This window comes from Oncorhynchus mykiss, chromosome 17 (genome assembly GCF_013265735.2).
Source record: "Oncorhynchus mykiss isolate Arlee chromosome 17, USDA_OmykA_1.1, whole genome shotgun sequence".
In the NCBI taxonomy this organism is placed as follows: domain Eukaryota; kingdom Metazoa; phylum Chordata; class Actinopteri; order Salmoniformes; family Salmonidae; genus Oncorhynchus; species Oncorhynchus mykiss.
The window spans coordinates 3,715,383-3,732,543 of record NC_048581.1 but is presented as its reverse complement, the minus strand read 5'-3'; the positions used below and the strand labels follow the sequence as shown (position 1 = coordinate 3,732,543).

The window sequence follows — 17,161 nt, the reverse complement described above, 5'->3', positions numbered from 1 at the left end:
ACAGTACTGAGTAGGTCCAAACTGCTCCTACATGGTGTAACAGAACTGAGTAGGTCCAAACTGCTCCTACACGGTGTAACAGTACTGAGTAGGTCCAAACTGCTCCTACACGGTGTAACAGTACTGAGTAGGTCCAAGCTGCTCCTACACGGTGTAACAGTACTGAGTAGGTCCAAACTGCTCCTACACGGTGTAACAGTACTGAGTAGGTCCAAACTGCTCCTACACGGTGTAACAGTACTGAGTAGGTCCAAACTGCTCCTACACGGTGTAACAGTACTGAGTAGGTCCAAACTGCTCCTACACGGTGTAACAGTACTGAGTAGGTCCAAACTGCTCCTACACGGTGTAACAGTACTGAGTAGGTCCAAACTGCTCCTACACGGTGTAACAGTACTGAGTAGGTCCAAACTGCTCCTACACGGTGTAACAGTACTGAGTAGGTCCAAACTGCTCCTACACGGTGTAACAGTACTGAGTAGGTACAAACTGCTCCTACACGGTGTAACAGTACTGAGTAGGTCCAAATTGCTCCTACACGATGTAACAGTACCAACCCAACAGATGTGTCTACTACAAAGAATACTAACCAATGTGGTGGAGGCCAACTTATTGTTAACGTGTGTTCTGTTCTAAACTGGGAACAAACTAAAGAAGTAAACTCATTTAAATAAAAGGTCAAAGGCTGTCAAAACCCTCCTGATGTTCTGACTGACACGTTGTGTCATCCACCTTCCAGCCATCCATTCACCCACTCAGAAGAGCTCATTTCTGGAAGTACATAGATGGACAGTTGAAGTCGGAAGTTAACATACACCGTAGCCAAATTCATTTAAACTCCAGTTTCTCACAATTCCTGACATTTAATCCTAGTAAATATTCGTTGTCAGTTAGGATGACCACTTTATTTTAAGAATGTGAAATGTCAAAATAATAGTAGAGAGAATGATTTATTTCAGATTTTATATCATTCATCACATTCCCAGTGGGTCAGAAAGTTTACATGCACTCAATTAGTATTTGGTAGCATTGCCTTTAAATTGTTTAACTTGGGTCAAACGTTTAGGGTAACCTTCCAAAAGCTTCCCACAATAAATTGGGTGAATTTTGGCCCATTCCTCCTGACAGAGCTGGTGTAACTGAGTCAGGTTTGTAGGCCTCCTTGCTCGCACACGCATTTTCAGTTCTGCCCACAAAGTTCTAGGCTTTGTGATGGCCACTCCAATACCTTGACTTTGTTGTCCTTAAGCCATTTTGCCACAACTTTGGAAGTATACTTGGGGTCATTGTCCATTTGGAATACCCATTTGTGACCAAGCTTTAACTTCCTGGCTGATGTCTTGAGATGTTGCTTTAATATAGCCACATAATTTTCCATCCTCATGATGTCATCTATGTTGTGAAGTGCACCAGACCCTCCTGCAGTAAAGCACCCCCACAACATGATGCTGTCACCCCCGTGCTTCACGGTTGGGATGGTGTTCTTCGACTTGCAAGCCCCCCCCCCCCCCCCCCTGCCTTTTTTCCCCTCCAAACATAACGATGGTCATTATGGCCAAACAGTTCTATTTTTGTTTCATCAGACCAGAGGACATTTCCCCAAAAAGTACGATCTTTGTCCCCATGTGCAGTTGCAAACCGTAGTCTGGTTCTTTTATGGTGGTTTTGGAGCAGCGGCTTTTTCCTTGCTGAGCGGCCTTTCAGGTTATGTCGCTATAGGACTCGCTTTACTGTGTATATAGATACTTTTGTACCTGTTTCCTCCAGAATCTTCACAAGGTCTTTTGCTGTTGTTTTGGGATTGATTTGCACTTTTCGCACCAAAGTACGTTCATCAATAGGAGACAGAAAGTGTCTCCTTCCTGAGAAGTATGACGGCTGTGTGGTCTCATGGTGTTTATACTTGCGTACTATTGTTTGTACAGATGAACGTGGTACCTTCAGGCGTTTAGAAATTGCCCCCAAGGATGAACCAGACTTGTGGAGGTCTACAATGTTTTTCCTGAGGTCTTGGCTGATTTCTTTTGATTTTCCCATGATATCAAGCAAAGAGGCACTGAGTTTGAAGGTAGTTCTTGAAATACATCCACAGGTACACCTCCAATTGACTTAAATGATGTCAATTAGCCTATCAGAAGCTTCTAAAGCCATGACATCATTTTCTGGAATGTATCAAGCTGTTTAAAGGCACAGTCAACTTAGTGCATGTAAACTTCTGACCCACTGGAATTGCGATACAGTGAATTACAAATGAAATAATCTGTCTGTAACTTGTGTCATGCACAAAGTAGATGTCCTAACCGACTTGCCAAAACTATAGTTTGTTAACAAGAAATTTGTGGAGTGGTTGAAAAAACAAGTTTTAATGACCTCAACCTAAGTGTCTGTAAACTAGTTTTAATGACCTCAACCTAAGTGTCTGTAAACTAGTTTTAATGACCTCAACCTAAGTGTCTGTAAACTAGTTTTAATGACCTCAACCTAAGTGTCTGTAAACTAGTTTTAATGACCTCAACCTAAGTGTCTGTAAACTAGTTTTAATGACCTCAACCTAAGTGTCTGTAAACTAGTTTTAATGACCTCAACCTAAGTGTCTGTAAACTAGTTTTAATGACCTCAACCTAAGTGTCTGTAAACTAGTTTTAATGACCTCAACTTAAGTGTCTGTAAACTAGTTTTAATGACCTCAACCTAAGTGTCTGTAAACTAGTTTTAATGACCTCAACCTAAGTGTCTGTAAACTAGTTTTAATGACCTCAACCTAAGTGTCTAAACTTTCGACTTCAACTGTATTTTTATTATTTCTCCCTTTTGTACTTTAACTATTTGCACAACACAACAACACTGTATATAGACATAACATGACATTTGTAATGGCTTTATTCTTTTGGAACTTTACTGTGATATTTACTGTTGATTCTTTATTATTTTATTATTTTATAGTCAATGTCCACTAGTGGCCAACAGAATTAAAACATATTCATTGATACTTTCATTCAGATAAAAATGTTGCATTAATCAAATGTGTTTTACAATCAGCACCTTTATTTTCTCTCTAACATGGTGGAATAACACTGATGGAAACATTCAAGAGGTTGTGAATGTTTTTTGTGTTAACAACATCATCACAGCTTGGAGACTAGAACACAAATTAACTAAATGAAACCAAAACAACTACGTTTCTCGAGGTTTCAAGGTCAGAATCAATAAATACACACAATATTCATCCAATTTACAGTTTAAAATATCTACATCATTGTCATAAACATCTAAGGGTTCTAACATGGATCCAATCTATCAAAGTGTAGAATCAAAAGAAACAAAAAAAAACATTTTAAAATTATAATCTGATTTGAGATATAATTATAATCTGATTTGAGATATAATTATAATCTGATTTGAGATATAATTATAATCTGATTTGAGATATAATTATAATCTGATTTGAGATATAATTATAATCTGATTTGAGATATAATTATAATCTGATTTGAGATATAATCATAATCTGATTTGAGATATAATCATAATCTGATTTGAGATATAATTATAATCTGATTTGAGATATAATCATAATCTGATTTGAGATATAATTATAATCTGATTTGAGATATAATTATAATCTGATTTGAGATATAATCATAATCTGATTTGAGATATAATCATAATCTGATTTGAGATATAATCATAATCTGATTTGAGATATAATCATAATCTGATTTGAGATATAATCATAATCTGATTTGAGATATAATTATAATCTGATTTGAGATATAATTATAATCTGATTTGAGATATAATTATAATCTGATTTGAGATATAATCATAATCTGATTTGAGATATAATTATAATCTGATTTGAGATATAATTATAATCTGATTTGAGATATAATTATAATCTGATTTGAGATTTAATTATAATCTGATTTGAGATATAATTATAATCTGATTTGAGATATAATTATAATCTGATTTGAGATATAATTATAATCTGATTTGAGATATAATTATAATCTGATTTGAGATATAATTATAATCTGATTTTAGATATAATCATGTCTCCAGAGGAAAAACAGGCGTATTGTTGAATAAGATTTAATATAAACAATATGGTTTAATGTGGCATAAAACAACAGTCAAACATCAGTCAGAACACAGTGACTCATCAGAACACAGTGACTCATCAGAACACAGTGACTCATCAGAACACAGTGACTCATCAGAACACAGTGACTCATCAGAACACAGTGACTCATCAGAACACAGTGACTCATCAGAACACAGTGACTCATCAGAACACAGTGACTCATCAGAACACAGTGACTCATCAGAACACAGTGACTCATCAGAACACAGTGACTCGTCAGAACACAGTGACTCATCAGAACACAGTGACTCATCAGAACACAGTGACTCATCAGAACACAGTGACTCATCAGAACACAGCCTGGGAATGGGAACATGGGTAAGGCTTCACTCAAGAGTGCATTGTCTTCTTATGTTTGTTCAGGCTCCCTAAATGGGAAAAATCCTTTCCACACAGGGAGCAATGATAAGGTTTCTCCCCGGTGTGTGTCCTCTCATGTGATTTTAGTTCATGTGATCGTGAAAATCTCTTTCCACAATGGGGACAGGGGTAAGGCTTTTCTCCTGTGTGTGTCCTCTCATGTGATTTTAGGTCCTGTGATCGTGAAAATGTCTTTCCACAATGGGCACAGTGGTAAGGCTTTTCTCCGGTGTGGATTCTATTATGTTTGTTCAGGCTCCCTAACAGCGAAAAACTCTTTTTACACTGGGAGCAGTGGTATGGTTTCTCCCCAGTGTGTGTCCTCTCATGTGATTTTAGTTCCTGTGGTCTTGAAAATCTCTTTTCACATAGGGCACAGGGGTAAGGCGTTTCTCCTGTGTGTATTCTCTTATGAGTGTTCAGGCTCGCTAACTGCGTAAAACTTTTTTCACACTGGGAGCAGTGGTATGGTTTCTCCCCTGTGTGTGTCCTCTCATGTGATTTTAGTTGCTGTGCTCGTGTAAATCTCTTTCCACAATGGGAACATTGGAAAGGCTTTTCGCCTGTGTGTTTCCTTTCATGCTCTTTTAGGTTCCCTAACAACCTAAAACTCTGTCCACAATGGGAACAGTGGTAAGATTTTTCTCCTGTGTGCATTCTATTGTGTTTGTTCAGGCTCCATAAATGAGTAAAACACTTTCCACACTGGGAACAGAGATACGTTTTCTCCCCTGTGTGTGTCCTCTGATGCATTTTTAGGTTCTGTGATCGGGAAAATCTCTTTCCACACTGGGAACATTGGAAAGGCTTTTCTTCTGTGTGTTTCCTTTCATGCTCTTTTTGGTAAGCTAACTGGGCAAAACCTTTTCCACACACGGAGCAATGGTACGGTTTCTCCCCTGTGTGCGTCCTCTCATGCTCCTTCAGCTTATCCAACAACCTAAAATTCTTTCCACAATGGGAACAGTGGTAAGGCTTTTCTCCTGTGTGTATTCTACTATGTTTTTTTAGGTTCTGTGATCGTGAAAATCTCTTTCCACACTGGGAGCAGTGGAAAGGTTTTCCTCCTGTGTGTTTTCTCTCATGCTTTTTTAGGTTCAATGACAACTTGAAACTCTTATTACACTGGGAGCAGTTGAGTCGTCTCACTGGTTTGGGAGTCTCTGGGTCTGGTTCCTCTGAAGGACTCTTACTGCTGTCAGAGTGACAGACTGGTCTCTCTCCTGCCAAAGACAGAGTATTTGGTTAAACAGAGAAACCTGGATGAAACCTCCACATGATAAAACCGTCTTCCTATGAGGTTTAATCTAGACTAGATTAAACAGTACACTTGGAACATGAATGCCGATTGGTTAATAGCCATTAGTTATTCACAATACTACCCGGGTAATGGCTGTTAACCCATTATTTACCATTCTAGTAACAACCCAACAATTAACCACTAGCGGTCACTATAGCAAGTAAATGTTGGAAACAAACATTCTAGCCCCATCTAAACCCCTTATGTACCATTCTAGCCCCATCTTAACCCGGTATGTACCATTATAGCCCCATCTTAACCCCTTATGTACCGTTCTAGTAACAAACCAACAATTAGCCACTATCTTTTCATTATAGCAGGTAAAGGGAGATTACATAGGAATAAATACATATTTTCCATACATTTCTATTGAATAATAAATCACCAGAATATGTTCTATACATATTGTCTGTACGAATACAAAATGCAGAGGTCAGAGGTCAGATAGCAAGGTTTAGAACAAGTCCCTTCTGTTACAAACCAAATGCTGGACTAGAAACATGGGGTAATAATGTTGAGTTTCTTTTTTCCAGTGGAAAATAGTTTATGAATGGCCTGGCAGGGCTGTGGGACAGTGGAGATTAGTTTATGAATTACCTGGCAGGGCTGTGGGACAGTGGAGATTAGTTTATAAATTGCCTGGCTGGGCTGTGGAACAGTGGAGATTAGTTTATAAATTGCCTGGCTGGGCTGTGGAATAGTGGAGATTAGTTTATGAATTTCCTGGGAGAGCTGTGGGACAGTGGAGATTAGTTGATGAGCATAGCTCAGCACAGTAGAGGAGAGTATAGCTCAGCACAGTAGAGGAGAGTATAGCTCAGTAGAGGAGAGTATAGCTCAGTATAGGAGAGCATAGCTCAGCACAGTAGAGGAAAGTATAGCTCAGTATGGGAGAGTATAGCTCATTACAGTATAGGAGAGCATAGCTCAGTACAGTAGAGGAGAGCATAGCTCAGTATAGGAGAGTATAGCTCAGTACAGTAAAGGAGAGCATAGCTCAGTACAGTATAGGAGAGCATAGCTCAGTACAGTAGAGGAGAGCATAGCTCAGTACAGTAGAGGAGAGTATAGCTCAGTACAGTAGAGGAGAGCATAGCTCAGTACAGTAGAGGAGAGTATAGCTCAGCACAGTATAGGAGAGTATAGCTCAGTATAGGAGAGTATAGCTCAGTACAGTAGAGGAGAGCATAGCTCAGTACAGTAGAGGAGAGTATAGCTCAGCTCAGTATAGGAGAGTATAGCTCAGTACAGTAGAGGAGAGCATAGCTCAGTACAGTAGAGGACCAGTGAGCTGCCAGCCACCATGGACAGACCAGTGAGCTGCCAGTCACTATGGACAGACCAGTGAGCTGCCAGCCACCATGGACAGACCAGTGAGCTGCCAGCCACCATGGACAGACCAGTGAGCTGCCAGTCACCATGGACAGACCAGTGAGCTGCCAGCCACTATGGACAGACCAGTGAGCTGCCAGCCACCATGGACAGACCAGTCACTACGGACAGACCAGTCACTATGGACAGACCAGTGAGCTGCCAGCCACTATGGACAGACCAGTGAGCTGCCAGCCACCATGGACAGACCAGTGAGCTGCCAGTCACTATGGACAGACCAGTCACTATGGACAGACCAGTCACTATGGACAGACCAGGGAGCTGCCAGCCACCATGGACAGACCAGTCACAACGGACAGACCAGTGAGCTGCCAGTCACCATGGACAGACCAGTCACTATGGACAGACCAGTGAGCTACAGTACAGTAGAGTATAGCTCAGTACAGTATAGGAGAGTATAGCTCAGTACAGTACAGTAGAGTATTGCTCAGTACAGTACAGCAGAGTATAGCGCAGTACAGTACAGTAGATTATAGCTCAGTACAATAGTATAGCTCAGCACAGTACAGTATAGCTCAGTACAGTACAGTAGAGTATAGCTCAGTACAGTACAGTATAGCAGAGTATAGTGCAATACAGTACATTATAGCTCAGTACAATAGAGTATAGCTCAGTACAGTATAGTAGAGTATAGCTCAGTACAGTATAGTAGAGTATAGCTCAGTACAGTAGAGTATAGCTCAGTACAATACAGTAGAGTATAGCTCAGTACAATACAGTAGAGTATAGCTCGGTAGAGTAGAGTATAGCTCAGTAGAGTAGAGTATAGCTCAGTAGAGTAGAGTATAGCTCAGTACAGTAGAGTATAGCTCGGTACAGTAGAGTATAGCTCGGTACAGTAGAGTATAGCTCAGTAGAGTAGAGTATAGCTCAGAACAGTAGAGTATAGCTCAGTACAGTAGAGTATAGTTCAGTAGAGTATAGCTCAGTAGAGTAGAGTATAGCTCAGTACAATGCAGTAAAGTATAGCTCAGTAGAGTAGAGTATAGCTCAGTAGAGTAGAGTATAGCTCAGTACAGTAGAGTATAGCTCAGTAGAGTATAGCTCAGTAGAGTAGAGTATAGCTCAGTACAGTAGAGTATAGCTCAGTAGAGTATAGCTCAGTAGAGTAGAGTATAGCTCAGAACAGTAGAGTATAGCTCGGTACAGTAGAGTATAGCTCAGTAGAGTATAGCTCAGTAGAGTAGAGTATAGCTCAGCACAGTAAAGTATAGCCCAGTAGAGTAGAGTATAGCTCAGTACAGTACAGTAAATGGATGGACAGACCAGTGAGCTGATAGTCACTACGGACAGACCAGTGAGCTGCCAGTCACTATGGACAGACCAGTGAGCTGCCAGTCACTATGGACAGACCAGTGAGCTGCCAGTCACTATGGACAGACCAGTGAGCTGCCAGTCACTATGGACAGACCAGTGAGCTGCCAGTCACTACGGACAGACCAATGAGCTGATAGTCACTATGGACAGACCAGTCACAATGGACAGACCAGTGAGCTGCCAGCCACCATCTGAATTAGGCCCACAGAATTAAACCTAGGAGGAGCAGCTTTGAATGTCTGGTGGCTTAACGTTGGGCCCAAGCCAGCCAACTAACCAGCTTGTTTGTGCAGAGCAGCAACATAATTAAAAAAACGCATCCCACCTTTTTGTAGTTAATAAATCCAATGTGAAACGTTTAACTGTAGTGTCCTTATCTATCATTGAAAAAGTGAATCCATTCTTGTCTAATTAAACATCTCTCACCCTGATTTATGAATCACGCTTGTAAAGATGTCAGTAGGCTACAGGGTGGTTCCCAAACTGTGGGACACGACCCCCCCTAGGGGTACAACCCCCTCCAGGGGCACGACCCCCCCCCCCCACCCCCCCACCCCCAGGGGCACGAACGACCCCTCATGGGCACGATTGGGGTTGGGGACTAAAAGTGGTCCTTGTCAATAGAGTTGTATGGTTTGTTAAACTTTGAAATCATTGGTTTCTGTCAGGCAAACATTTTAAGTGAGTCTCAGCACAATTAAATCTAATAATACATATTTATCTTCCAGAGATGATAGTCCAGAGTGTTCCATAGCGTTCCATAGTGTTCCATAGCGTTCCATAGCGTTCCATAGCGTTCCATAGCGTTCCATAGTGTTCCATAGTGTCCTATAGTGTTACAAAGTTCACCTTCACACAGGGGTGTGAAGGTGAACGGAAAGGCACTGGAGCAAAGAATCGCCCTTGCTGTCTCTGCCTGGCCCCTCTCTCCACTGGGATTCTCTGCCTCTAACCCTATTACAGGGGCTGAGACACTGGCTTACTGGTGCTCTTCCATGCCGTCCCTAGGAGGGGTGCGTCACTTAAGTCGGTTGTGCCGTGGTGGAGATCTTTTTGGGCTATACTTGGACTTGTCTCAGGATGGTAAGTTGGTGGTTGAAGATATCCCTCTAGTGGTGTGGGGGCTGTGCTTTGGCAAAGTGGGTGGGGTTATATCCTTCATGTTTGGCCCTGTCCGGGGGTATCATCGGACGGGCCACAGTATCTCCCGACCCGACCTCTCCTGTCTCAGCCTCCAGTATTTATGCTGCAGTAGTTTATGTGTCGGGGGGCTAGGGCCAGTCTGTTATATCTGGAGTATTTCTCCTGTCTTATCCGGTGTCCTGTGTGAATTTAAGTATGCACTCTAATTCTCTTTCTCTCTTTCGTTCCCTCTTTCGGAGGACCTGTGCCTCAGGACTACATGGCCTGATAACTCCTTGTTGTCCTCAGTCCACCTGGCAGTGCTGCTGCTCTAGATTCAACTGTTCTGCCTGCGGCTATGGAAGCCTGACCTGTTCACCGGACGTGCTACAGGTCCCAGAACTGCTGTTTTCAACTCTCTAGAGACAGCAGTAGCGGTAGCGATAATCGGATTGATCGGCTATGAAAAGCAAACTGACATTTACTCCTGAGGTGCTGACCTGTTGCACCCTTGACAACCACTGTGATTATTATTATTTGACCCTGCTGGTCATCTATGAACATTTGAACATCTAGGCCATGTTCTGTTATAATCTCTATCTGGCACAGCCAGAAGAGGTCTGGCCACCCCTCATAGCCTGGTTCCTCTCTAGGTTTCTTCCTAGGTTTTGACTTTTCTAGGTAGTTTCTCCTAGCCACCGTGCTTCTACACCTGCATTGCTTGCTGTTTGGGGTTTTAGGCTGGGTTTCTGTACAGCACTTTGAGATATCAGATGATGTACGAAGGGCTATATAAATACATTTGATTTATTAACGTTTTATTGGCCGCGCCGTCTATTTGTAGCTTTCACAAAGATATTACTCACTGTTGTTAATCAGATCTCCCGTCTCCTCTTCCAATGTGACAGTAATCTCCCCCACTTCTTTCTCTCCAAAAACTGCATCCTCCTCTTTCTCTTCCTCCTCTTCTTTTACTGTAACATCCTCCTCCTCTTTCACTCTGAACGCGTCTTCCTCTTCTTTCACTGAAACGTCTTTCTCTTCTTCTTTCACTGTAACAGCCTCAACCTCTGTTTCTTGTTTTACTGTGACATCCTCTTCTTCCTTCTCCTCTTTCACGACAATGTTCAGCCCCAGAGTTTCTTTCTCCGTCCAGCAGATCACCTCTTTAGAAGTGGGGGAGTCGTTTACTGAGCTCATGGTTGGGATGTTAGCTAGATAGCTAGTTAGCATTAGTGACTAGACTAGCACTACTGCTAATTTACCCAGCTAGCTAGCTGACTAACAACAACGTAAATATTTAATGAAATGGTGTAACTATCTAGTAGATACGACAAGTGTGTTTAAAACACAGTCGCTAATATACAACGAAAGCATTTAAAAATCTGCTATGTTGGCTAGAAAGCTACCGAGATGAATAACTCGCTTTTCTTGTATGAAGAAGCGTCCCGTCCATTAGATTATACGTCACACCGGCAGCATTGCCCTGAAACAGGCACATCGCCACCTGGTGGCTGGGAGGGTAACAGTCAAGGGACATTTTTATTTTATTTTGAGACACTTAATTATATTTTTTATTTATTTATATAATATTATTATATTGAGACGTATATAGAAAAGCATGTGTTTCGATTAGCGAATATCTTTAACAATTTACTCCTGCACATTTAGAAAATCAAACAAACAGATAGGTTAGCTAGATCCTGCACGGTGTAACAGTACTGAGTAGGTCCAAACTGCTCCTACACGGTGTAACAGTACTGAGTAGGTCCAAACTGCTCCTACACGGTGTAACAGTACTGAGTAGGTCCAAACTGCTCCTACATGGTGTAACAGTACTGAGTAGGTCCAAACTGCTCCTACACGGTGTAACAGTACTGAGTAGGTCCAAACTGCTCCTACACGGTGTAACAGTACTGAGTAGGTCCAAACTGCTCCTACACGGTGTAACAGTACTGAGTAGGTCCAAACTGCTCCTACACGGTCTAACAGTACTGAGTAGGTCCAAACTGCTCCTACACGGTGTAACAGTACTGAGTAGGTCCAAACTGCTCCTACATGGTGTAACAGTACTGAGTAGGTCCAAACTGCTCCTACATGGTGTAACAGTACTGAGTAGGTCCAAACTGCTCCTACATGGTGTAACAGTACTGAGTAGGTCCAAACTGCTCCTACACGGTGTAACAGTACTGAGTAGGTCCAAACTGCTCCTACACGGTGTAACAGTACTGAGTAGGTCCAAACTGCTCCTACACGGTGTAACAGAACTGAGTAGGTCCAAACTGCTCCTACACGGTGTAACAGTACTGAGTAGGTCCAAACTGCTCCTACACGGTGTAACAGTACTGAGTAGGTCCAAACTTCTCCTACACGGTGTAACAGTACTGAGTAGGTCCAAACTGCTCCTACACGGTGTAACAGAACTGAATAGGTCCAAACTTCTCCTACACGGTGTAACAGTACTGAGTAGGTCCAAACTGCTCCTACACGGTGTAACAGAACTGAGTAGGTCCAAACTGCTCCTACACGGTGTAACAGTACTGAGTAGGTCCAAACTGCTCCTACACGGTGTAACAATACTGAGTAGGTCCAAACTGCTCCTACACGGTGTAACAGTACTGAGTAGGTCCAAACTGCTCCTACACGGTGTAACAGTACTGAGTAGGTCCAAACTGCTCCTACATGGTGTAACAGTACTGAGTAGGTCCAAACTGCTCCTACACGGTGTAACAGTACTGAGTAGGTCCAAACTGCTCCTACACGGTGTAACAGTACTGAGTAGGTCCAAACTGCTCCTACACGGTGTAACAGTACTGAGTAGGTCCAAACTGCTCCTACACGGTGTAACAGTACTGAGTAGGTCCAAACTGCTCCTACACGGTGTAACAGTACTGAGTAGGTCCAAACTGCTCCTACACGGTGTAACAGTACTGAGTAGGTCCAAACTGCTCCTACACGGTGTAACAGTACTGAGTAGGTCCAAACTGCTCCTACACGGTGTAACAGTACTGAGTAGGTCCAAACTGCTCCTACACGGTGTAACAGTACTGAGTAGGTCCAAACTGCTCCTACACGGTGTAACAGTACTGAGTAGGTCCAAACTGCTCCTACGTGCTGTAACAGTACTGAGTAGGTCCAAACTTCTCCTACACGGTGTAACAGTACTGAATAGGTCCAAACTGCTCCTACACGGTGTAACAGTACTGAGTAGGTCCAAACTGCTCCTACACGGTGTAACAGTACTGAGTAGGTACAAACTGCTCCTACACGGTGTAACAGTACTGAGTAGGTCCAAACTGCTCCTACACGGTGTAACAGTACTGAGTAGGTCCAAACTGCTCCTACACGATGTAACAGTACTGAGTAGGTCCAAACTGCTCCTACATGGTGTAACAGTACTGAGTAGGTCCAAACTGCTCCTACACGGTGTAACAGTACTGAGTAGGTCCAAACTGCTCCTACATGGTGTAACAGTACTGAGTAGGTCCAAACTGCTCCTACACGGTGTAACAGAACTGAGTAGGTCCAAACTGCTCCTACACGGTGTCACAGTACTGAGTAGGTCCAAACTGCTCCTACACGGTGTAACAGTACTGAGTAGGTCCAAACTGCTCCTACACGGTGTCACAGAACTGAGTAGGTCCAAACTGCTCCTACATGGTGTAACAGTACTGGGTAGGTCCAAACTGCTCCTACACGGTGTAACAGTACTGAGTAGGTCCAAACTGCTCCTACACGGTGTAACAGTACTGAGTAGGTCCAAACTGCTCCTACACGGTGTAACAGTACTGAGTAGGTCCAAACTGCTCCTACACGGTGTAACAGTACTGAGTAGGTCCAAACTGCTCCTACACGGTGTCACAGTACTGAGTAGGTCCAAACTGCTCCTACACGGTGTAACAGTACTGAGTAGGTCCAAACTGCTCCTACACGGTGTCACAGAACTGAGTAGGTCCAAACTGCTCCTACATGGTGTAACAGTACTGGGTAGGTCCAAACTGCTCCTACACGGTGTAACAGTACTGAGTAGGTCCAAACTGCTCCTACACGGTGTAACAGTACTGAGTAGGTCCAAACTGCTCCTACACGGTGTAACAGAACTGAGTAGGTCCAAACTGCTCCTACACGGTGTCACAGTACTGAGTAGGTCCAAACTGCTCCTACACGGTGTAACAGTACTGAGTAGGTCCAAACTGCTCCTACACGGTGTCACAGAACTGAGTAGGTCCAAACTGCTCCTACATGGTGTAACAGTACTGGGTAGGTCCAAACTGCTCCTACACGGTGTAACAGTACTGAGTAGGTCCAAACTGCTCCTACACGGTGTAACAGTACTGAGTAGGTCCAAACTGCTCCTACATGGTGTAACAGTACTGAGTAGGTCCAAACTGCTCCTACACGGTGTAACAGTACTGAGTAGGTCCAAACTGCTCCTACACGGTGTAACAGTACTGAGTAGGTCCAAACTGCTCCTACACGGTGTAACAGTACTGAGTAGGTCCAAACTGCTCCTACACGGTGTAACAGTACTGAGTAGGTCCAAACTGCTCCTACACGGTGTAACAGTACTGAGTAGGTCCAAACTGCTCCTACACGGTGTAACAGTACTGAGTAGGTCCAAACTGCTCCTACACGGTGTAACAGAACTGAGCTGTGTTCAGTATGGAAAAGTACTAGAACGTTCAATTAAATATTAACGGTGCTGTACTGGGCGACTAGTTGAAAAACAGGGAGGGAGTTGTGGGTTCAAAATGGACCACTGCCTTTAAAATGCATTACTCATTACCCAGAGAAAACTAACCAATGAGGTGGGTCTTTCCACATTATACCAACCCAACAGATGTTTCTACTACAGGGAATATTAACCAATGAGGTGGTTCTTTCCACATTATACCAACCCAACAGATGTTTCTACTACAGGGAATATTAACCAATGAGGTGGGTCTTTCCACATTCTACCAACCTGATGTTTCTACTACAGTGAATATTAACCAATGAGGTGGGTCTTTCCACATCCTACAGACCCAACAGATGTTTCTACTACAGGGAATATTAACCAATGAGGTGGGTCTTTCCACATCCTACCGACCCAACAGATGTTTCTACTACAGGGAATATTAACCAATGAGGTGGGTCTTTCCACATCCTACAGACCCAACAGATGTTTCTACTACAGGGAATATTAACCAATGAGGTGGGTCTTTCCACATCCTACCGACCCAACAGATGTTTCTACTACAGGGAATATTAACCAATGAGGTGGGTCTTTCCACATCCTACAGACCCAACAGATGTTTCTACTACAGGGAATATTAACCAATGAGGTGGGTCTTTCCACACGTTACCAACCCAACATACAGTACCAGTCAAACGTTTGGATACACCGACTCATTCCAGGGTTTTTCTTTATTTCTTTATTAGGGAAGACGTCAACATTATGAAATAACACATATGGGATAATGTAGTAACCAAAACAAGTGTTAAACCAAGTGTTACATCAAAATATATTTTATATTTCAGATTCTTCAAAGTAGCCACCCTTTGCCACTCTTGGCTTGTTGAGGATTCCCCAGTAGCTTGTGGATGATTCCCCAATAGCTTGTGGATGATTCCCCAGTAGCTTGTGGATGATTCCCCAGTAGCTTGTTGGGGATTCCCCAGTAGCTTGTGGATGATTCCCCAGTAGCTTGTTGGGGATTCCCCAGTGGCTTGTGGAGGATTCCCCAGTAGCTTGTTGATGATTCCCCAGTAGCTTGTGGAGGATTCCCCAGTAGCTTGTTGAGGATTCCCCAGTAGCTTGTGGATGATTCCCCAGTAGCTTGTGGTGGACTCCCCAGGGCTTGTGGATGATTCCCCAGTAGCTTGTGGTGGACTCCCCAGTGGCTTGTGGATGATTCCCCAGTAGCTTGTTGATGATTCCCCAGTAGCTTGTTGATGATTCCCCAGTAGCTTGTGGAGGATTCCTCAGTAGCTTGTGGTGGACTCCCCAGTAGCTTGTTGAGGATTCCCCAGTAGCTTGTGGATGATTCCCCAGTAGCTTGTGGAGGATTCCCCAGTAGCATCTCTCTCTCCTCTCCCCTCTCTTTTCTTCTCTCACTCTGTCTCTCTCTATTGTCGAGAACTTTTCTGTAATTAAATATGATTTTTGTTTGTCTATCTTTTGTGTCTTGGTCTACATGTTTATCTATGTTTACAACAAGCAGGAAGACATCAGAACAGAAACGTTGGGGAATAATAACATAATGTACTGGATACATGTGTACTGTAGTGAAGCCGTCTCTATAGTAATGCAAGGTCTCTTTCATCATTATGTGAAACGTCAATTACCATGGAAATGCTGGGATGTGTTTTTCTATGAAAATTATGTTTAATGATGTTTATATACGACACGGATTACAATCATCATCCTGAATATTAAGGCTACACTCCATGTTACACACACAGACACTCAACCATGCAAACTGGCTGGGTTATTCTTTATTTCAGACATCACACATTATAGTCTTACTCTAATCCAGACATCGTACAAACACAGACACTCAACCATGCAAACTGGCTGGGTTATTCTTTATTTCAGACATCACACATTATAGTCTTACTCTAATCCAGACATCGCACACACACAGACACTCAACCATGCAAACTGGCTGGGTTATTCTTTATTTCAGACATCACACATTATAGTCTTACTCTAATCCAGACATCGCACACACACAGACACTCAACCATGCAAACTGGCTGGGTTATTCTTTATTTCAGACATCACACATTATAGTCTTACTCTAATCCAGGCATCGCACACACACAGACACTCAACCATGCAAACTGGCTGGGTTATTCTTTATTTCAGACATCACACATTATAGTCTTACTCTAATCCAGACATCGTACACACTCTCACTAAATCACATCCAGTATCATACACATCAACCTACTCAGATCTACTAGACACGTAACATCTTGACAAAATTTTCTAACATCCGTGGCATTGGCTCACAGGCAAACAGAACCAAACAAATGGTTGCTCGAACGTGCTTCTTGAATTCTAAACATCAGACATTTGAAATCTCTATTTTTGACCTTCAGAATACCTCTGATGGCAGTAACTTTACAAGCACTAATTCTGGTCCATTTAGACTGAGAATAGTGTCTAGTTACAGTAAGGGCTACAATAAGTATAGCCGGTTAGAATTGTAACGGTTTGAGAGATTATAGGAAAAGATCAGTCTTTATGCGGCTGAAGGAAAAGGAATAGAACATTTACTATTTACAGGAAACTCGATCTACATCCTGAGATGAAGTTGCGTGGAAAAAGGAAATGGGGTTGGTGAAATAATGTTCTGTCATGGACAAAGGAACTCAAAAGGTGTGATGATATTAATTATCAAAAATGTCGATCCGAATGTGTAAACAGTCAACAATTATTCGCAAGGAAGGTGGCTCCTTTTCAATATAAAAGTGGATGGAAAAACAGATCATCTATATGTTATTAATCTATACGGTATTAATCTATATGGTATTAA

At 42.5% G+C, this 17,161-nt stretch overlaps 1 protein-coding gene across 2 annotated transcripts; it reads right to left on the bottom strand.

Moving 5' to 3' along the window:
* Nucleotides 1-3,941: 3,941 nt before the first annotated feature.
* LOC110513872 (zinc finger protein 135) lies at nt 3,942-11,090 on the bottom strand. Of its 2 annotated transcripts, none has more exons than XM_036948655.1 (3): nt 10,505-11,090; nt 4,447-5,730; nt 3,942-4,194 (listed from the first exon to the last, which is right to left on the bottom strand). In XM_036948655.1, the coding sequence occupies exons 1-2, from the start codon at nt 10,869-10,871 to the stop codon at nt 4,478-4,480; spliced, it is 1,620 nt and encodes a 539-aa protein (XP_036804550.1). In that variant the 5' UTR covers nt 10,872-11,090; the 3' UTR covers nt 3,942-4,194; nt 4,447-4,477. The 2 variants fall into 2 exon arrangements, with proteins under 2 accessions (XP_036804550.1, XP_036804552.1); XM_036948657.1 differs by having other exon boundaries at nt 3,942-4,176.
* Between the last annotated feature and the right edge of the window lie 6,071 nt (nt 11,091-17,161).